The following is a 7,093-nucleotide window of genomic DNA, read 5'->3' as shown; positions in this document are numbered from 1 at the left end:
TGCTCTCAACTGCTTCAGCCCACCTATGAGTAAGGTAAACTAGAAGATCATCGGCTGAGCGACCCCGACGGAAACCGTACTGGCGGTCACTAATCAGCTGATTCTCCTCTAGGTACCGCAGGAGCTGGCAGTTAATAAGGGACTCCATTATCTTGGAGAGCAAGGAGGTGATGGCTATAGGCCTATAATTGGACGGGTCTGAGCGGTTGCCTTTTTTAGGGATCGGATGCACCAAAGCTGTCTTCCAGGAATTCGGGACGACGCCTAATGTGTAGGATTGCCGGAAAAGACGCGTTAAGACCGGTGCCAACTCGGGAGCACATGTCCGTAGCACGATTGGAGGGATACCATCGGGTCCGCTCGACTTATGAATGTCCAAGGAAAGAAGTGCTTTACGAACTGCACTTTGCCGGAATTTAACTTCCGGCATCGTGGTATCACACCGCGGAATTGTTGGTGGAGATTTTCCTTGGTCATCCAGAGTCGAGTTCGACGCGAAGAGAGAGCCTAAAAGATCAGCTTTCTCTTTCGCGGTATGGGCCAATGACTCACCGTCCCTGTGCAGAGATGGAAAAGAGGGCTGACAGAAATTCCCTAAGACAGCCTTAGCGAGAGACCAGAACGCTCGTGTTCCTGAAGGGAGACGCACCAGTCTCTCGCCAATTCTGCCAATGTACTCCGTCTTCGCCCTAGCAATCACGTTTTTGAGGGACCTAGAGGCAGAGTTATATTCCTTTTTGAATGCGCTGGTATTTACATCACGAGACGCAGATGCATTAGCCCAGATTTGATAGCGTTCCCACTTTCGGCGTGATGCCGTTTTGCAGAAACGACCAAACCAAGGCTGGGACTTGCCACCGATGGGTACTGCAGAGTAAGGAATGAATAGTTCCATACCCTGAAACACCACATCGGCAACAGAGTCAGCAGCAGCGTTCGGATCATCTGGCGAGAAACAAATCTGCCCCCATGGGTACGATGCAAAAAAAGACCGCATCCCATCCCAATCTGCTGACTTGTAGTGCCATACTCGGCGGCACCCAACAAAGCGAGGCCGTGAGTACCGCACAACCGGCACTGTACTCCGGACGAGACAGTGGTCAGACGAGCCCAGAGGGGGATCGACGATAACCTGATAGCCATCCGGATGCGAAGTCAGCAGAAGGTCCAACAGGGAAGGTGTATGATCCTCCACATCCGGTATTCGCGTTGGCGAGTTGACCAGTTGTGTCAGATCATATGCTAGAGCGAAGTCCAGAACAGATCTACCCGCATGATCGGTGGTGCGTGAGCCGAGCCATTCTGCGTGGTGAGCATTAAAGTCACCCAGAATAATGATCTCTGCGGATGGAATCTGCTGAAGCACGGAATCTGTAGCCATTTGGACGTGCTCAACCAGTCGGTCGGTTTCGGCATTACCGCTATGGGACCTATAATTATATAATTCATAATTTTAGAAACAAATACAGAAAATTTCTTCTTGATAAACAAAAGCAAACATAGCAATTGATTTTATTTATCTTTGTTAATTTAAATATAATATAATGATTTATATTTAATTGTATACATATGTATGAATTTATATACATGTTCGTGTGTGTGTGTGTGTGTGTATAATATGTAGGTATGTGTGTGTATGTAGTTGTATAGATGAGATTTTATATATGTATATGTCATAACTATAAAATGATAATTCAATATAATCTTAAAACTTTTTTTTTTTTTTTTTTTTTAATATGTAATCAAATCTACTCACCTTACAGTGCATGGCCCATTGGCAAGATGGAGTATTGATCAGACTTGGTTAGACTATTTAGTGAATAGATTTCAACCTCTATTTGATTGTTATGATATTTGTTAAACGGCACGTCTCGACCTGCTTGCGACCTTCTGTAATAATATGTTCGCTATATTAATTTATACCTCCAATAAATGTAAAGAATCAAAAGTAATATTATTGTGATTTAGATTATATTAAAACACATTTAAAAAAAGAAAAGAAAAACAGAAATTAGTATATATTACTTACTTATTATTATTAATTCTTTTTTTTTTTTTTTTTTCTCCTTAAATAATTCGTAGGTGATCGAATATCTTTTTGATCTCAGCGTAATATAATTTAGTTTTAAATTTTAATCCATTGTGCTACACGTCCAACCTCCACTGCCGCCGCGAGGTACCTGAGGGCTGAGCGCATCATACTATCCTAGACTTGTTTTGATTTCTGTTATGTTTTTACTTTTATTTTTTATTTGATTTTAACACGACATAATAGTGGACTATTGTCAATGTCGTTCACTTGACGTACGGAAATAAGGTGATCACTGAAAACTATATAATTTAAATCGTTAATTTTTTTTTTTTTTTTTTGTGTGTGAAATTCCTAGGACGACAGAAAATGCTGAGTGATTTCCCTTTTTGTGGCATCGTACTGCTATGTAGGCAGCATTTTGTTTTTATTTATTTATGCCTCTTTTTAAAATCTTTCTTAGATATTATTTAATTGTATTGTTATTTTAAGTTTTTGTTTTTTTTTTTTTGTATTGTTTATGTCACTGATGTATCAACACGATGCTTACAAATAAAAATTCTTTCTTTCTTCTTCTTTCTATAAAGGCACGCATAGATTCGCGGATGATCATCGCAGTCTACACGTAGCCAGATAATCGATAGGTCCTGTCCTTCAAGGCTGCCGAGGCGTCGAGAACAGATATCATCTCTGACGTAAACGCATACCCCAGCTCGTGGTATAAAAGAATGTTCCAATTTGTACCCAGGGTACGAGAGAAAAGTCGTATCGGCAGGAGAAGATATCTGGGTCTCGGTTAGAAAGAGCAAGGCCGGCTTCGCCGTTTCCAGATGGTAGTGAACGGCGTTGAGGTTGGAGTTGAGTCCCCTTATGTTGCAGAAGTCCACAGCGAGGGTGGTAGGGGTTGCCTTATGATGCCTGCTCCGCTTGCCCCGAACAGTGGCGAGCGCAAAATTGCCCCCCCCAGAATTCGGAGGGCAGCCTGGGCATCCCTGCTCAGGTGGTGTACGTCCTGAGCATGGATGACCAGAGAGGGATTCTCCACCGCTGTCGCTGATGGTACCCTCCTGGGGTAATTTAACCAAATTCTGCACAACCATCAAGTTTTGGGGGGGAGGGGGATTGGGACTCCGGAACTCTCACTTACCGGACGAAACGCGGTAGCATAGCCACCACTTTACGCCGATTTTAAGTGAGAGAGTGGTACTTCCCCGGGCGTGCCGGCCCATTCGGCTGTAACCCGAAGGTATACAGCGTGGCACTACCACTTAATTTAGTTACATTGTTTAGGTCATTTAATTTAACGCACCGAGTTAATGAACCAACACGAATAACCAACGATACTTCTACGTGTATTGACAATGTGTTTTGTGACTGTGAAGTATATGAATTTTCAATTATAAATAATTTAACTTCTGATCACTGTGGTCAGAAGTTTTCTTTAGAACACAAAGAAATTATTCATTCAAAAAAAATAATGTACAGGCCAATAACGGCTCAAAAAGTAAACTGTTTTAAAGATATTGTGGCGTGTGTAGGCGAATCATTATTATATTCATAATTAGTTTATTAATTTATAATATTTATTTATTACACTTCACAATTACACAAATAAAATATATAATAATATTCTATTCTATATTTATTTATGTAATAATATAATACACATACACAATACACACCAACATTATATTTCCTATATTTACTTTTATATCACATTAAATATTAATTCACAGGCATACTCGGGCGAAACCCGTAGTATGCGGCGGATCGACCGAGCAACGCATTTATTCCGCGTCTACCCGCCACCGCGATATAATTTTGTAAGCCGCGTACAAAATACGTACGAAGTTAGTCGATACCTCACACTCGATGCGATTTGTTTACTTTTTGCTAGCTGTACTGTCTAATCGTTTTCTTGTTTAGTTTTCGCAATTGATGTTAATACTCCTTCTATTAGAACTGTAAATTTCTTCCGTACTCTATTACCTTTTGATTTTTCTTGTTTTTGTGTTTATTGTGCGCGTATTATACGAGTGATATCTCAAGTTGTGGACTTAGTTATTTTTACCACGTACACACCACGACGACGATACCTATAACTGGTGACCCCGTATTGTACACGTCATTTAGAAGATGAGTAGTGGAAGTGATACAGCTGAGTCGCAAGTAAATACGCGACCGCGCCGTATGAAGGAGCTGGAACGAGTTCACAGTGCTGACGTTACTATGGTCGCGCCGCCATCAGCCCAGATTAAGACGCCGCCATTTTGGCCAGTAAAGCCGGCCATTTGGTTTGCACAAGTGGAAGATCAGTTTAAATTATTTGGAATAACGGACGAAGCTACAAAATTTTACCAAATCCTATCAATGTTAAACTCAAACTCAAACTCAAATATCTTTATTCAACATAGAAGCATTACACTTTCTTATTGATGGTCAATTGAAACACTACCACCGGTTCGGAAAGAAAATACCCTGACCTGAGAAGAACCGGCGAAAGAAACTCAGCGGGTTTTTTTTTTTTTGTTTGTCTTATGTATTATGTAAATAAACAATTTAATATGAGATGAAATAGCCAGGAGGCGATCGTATCATTCCCAAGGTGTGCTATCGATCATAAACTCATTAATTGTATAATAACCTTTTACACACAAGCGTTCCTTAATAATTTTTTTAAATTTGGCAACAGAGGCATTTTGAACGCTTTCTGGGATCCTGTTGTAAAACCGTATACATTGCCCCACAAAGGAGTTACTGACTCTACGCAGTCGAGTAACAGGAGTAACAAGTTTGTGTTTGTTCCTTGTACCAATGTTATGAGTATCACATTTTCTCATGAAATCATTAATATTTTTTCGTACATACATAACATTAGAGAATATATATTGAGAAGCAACAGTCAATATCTTGATTTCTTTAAATTTATTCCTTAACGATTCTTTAGCTCCTAGGTTGTAGATTGCGCGAATAGCCCTCTTCTGTAGCACAAATATGGTATGGATAGCGGCTGCATTGCCCCACAGCACAATACCGTATGACATTATACTATGAAAGTAGCTGAAATATACTAAGCGAGCCGTATCAACATCGGTACATAATCTAATTTTTTTGACCGCGAATGCCGCAGAACTCAGTCTACTCGCCAATCCGTCAATATGAGGGCCCCATTGCAACTTGGCATCAACAGTAAGGCCAAGAAACTCAGCAGAATCAATTGGATCCATCGATTCCCCATTGATGAGTACATCGGCTTTTACATTTTGTACATTTGGCGTACTAAATTTCACAATTTTAGTTTTATTATTATTTAGTTTAAGATTATTTACGCTAAACCAATGTACTATATCAGCTATAGCGTTGTTTACGTCGTCGTACTGTACCTGTTTTCTATTAATTTTAAAAACTAAGGAGGTGTCATCAGCAAACAATACTATATCATGTTTGTTCCCAACAAGAAAGGGCAAGTCATTTATATATGTTAGACATACAATATGCCGCAGAAGTAGAAGACGTTATCACTGTCCCACCTGACTACAATCGACTCAAGGCAGAACTTATAAAACGTCTGTCTGTTTCGAGGGAGAATAAGGTGAAACAATTGTTGATGCATGAACAACTTGGCAGTCGCAAGCCTTCACAATTCCTGCGACACCTTCAACACCTCGCTGGACCAGATATTCCGGAAGAGTTTCTCCAGACCATTTGGACAAGTCGGTTGCCAATAGGAATACAACCAATAGTGGCATCTCAACCCACCTTACCTCTCGATGCTCTCGCTGAACTGGCCGACAGGGTACACGACATTGCTGCTCCGACGAACCAAGTTGCAGCAACGTCCTCATCATCGCCCATCGAGTTGTTGACACAGCAAGTAGCGGAGTTGACCAAACAGGTCAGTGCCCTCACGGCCCAAGTCAACCAACGATCTCGACCAAGGGAACGAAGACAGTCGAGTAGACACCGCAACCGATCCCAATCTAGAAGATCAGTTCAAGTCATCGACGGTATCCAGTTTGCTGGTACCACAGCAAGTTCGGCTCCAAGGCTAGGAGCTGCATCAAGCCCTGTGACTACACGTCGGGAAACGCCCCCAGCAATCAGTGATGGCGACCAATGATTGCAGGAGCTCTCCGGGTCGCCTCTTCATTACCGACTACAGTACCCAAAGACAATTTTTAGTCGACACCGGTAGTGATATTTGTGTCTTTCCAATTAGCGACTTAAGTGAAAATAGACATAAGACATCCTTTCAGCTCCGTCGCACCTTTCCATGGCGCTTCGTCGTAGCCGACGTAACGAAAGCTATAATTGGCGTATAGTGTTGGGGTGTATTGCAGCGTCTAGTGTGTTATGACCGTGGAATCTCACCAGTCGGCCTGGAAAGGAGGTGGGCACTTCCACTGATCGCAGACGTTCTGCAAACTCTCGCCAGTGGCTCCAAGAAGCTGTAGTGCATACAGCGGCCACACCCCGGTAAACCGCGTCGACTCGCGGGCTTAACCTGGCCGAGGGGGCCTGCTGTTGTAGCAGGTTTACAGCGGAAACCTTCCGCTTAGTGCACAAAGTCTATCCCGGTGGGAAAGGCGACTCATCGCAGATATGCAACGAGCTTGGCGGACCCGGCGGGATAGCAAAGCCTAGTGGACGGCTTAGGGCGATGATAGAGGACAAAATTATCATTGGCCAGACACATCATCTGAACCTGTCTCCAGTCGTATCGGTCCCTCAGTTCCACTGGATCAAGATTGGTGAAGACGAGGGTGTGCACATGTGTGTGCGCGTACGCTTGTGCACCTAAATATCTCCTGCGCAAATGACTGCTTGCTAATATGGACTCCGATTTGACGCAAAAGCCCTGTGGCGATGGGTCGAGGTAAAGAGGTCCGGTGTGATGCAGATCGGGCTTTGTCTGAGACCTGCACGCGGCGGCTCCGGGGATGTTCCTGTTTTATACCTTGGTCGTTCCTTTTCTGATCTGGGGGGACAGAAGGGGTTCGGCAACACCTGGAGTGACAAAGCAGCCCTATTTAGGGAAGCACTGCTTTCCTTGCCCAGCCAGGG

The 7,093-nt window shown here is 42.8% G+C and overlaps 1 protein-coding gene across 1 annotated transcript; it reads left to right on the top strand.

Annotated features, from left to right (window-relative positions):
- Positions 1–5,507: 5,507 nt before the first annotated feature.
- On the top strand, positions 5,508–6,149 carry LOC124542809. Its single transcript, XM_047120693.1, has one exon. It carries the CDS (start codon positions 5,508–5,510, stop codon positions 6,147–6,149), a length of 642 nt encoding a protein of 213 aa, XP_046976649.1.
- The last annotated feature ends 944 nt before the right edge of the window (positions 6,150–7,093 follow it).

This window comes from Vanessa cardui, chromosome W (genome assembly GCF_905220365.1).
Source record: "Vanessa cardui chromosome W, ilVanCard2.1, whole genome shotgun sequence".
NCBI lineage: Eukaryota > Metazoa > Arthropoda > Insecta > Lepidoptera > Nymphalidae > Vanessa > Vanessa cardui.
Note: the sequence above shows the minus strand (reverse complement) of the source record. Positions and strands in the feature narration are given on the sequence as shown.

Excerpts from the sequence above, each read along its gene's own strand:
- LOC124542809 (XM_047120693.1), top strand. The coding sequence starts at position 5,508 with ATGTTAGACATACAATATGCCGCAGAAGTAGAAGACGTTATCACTGTC.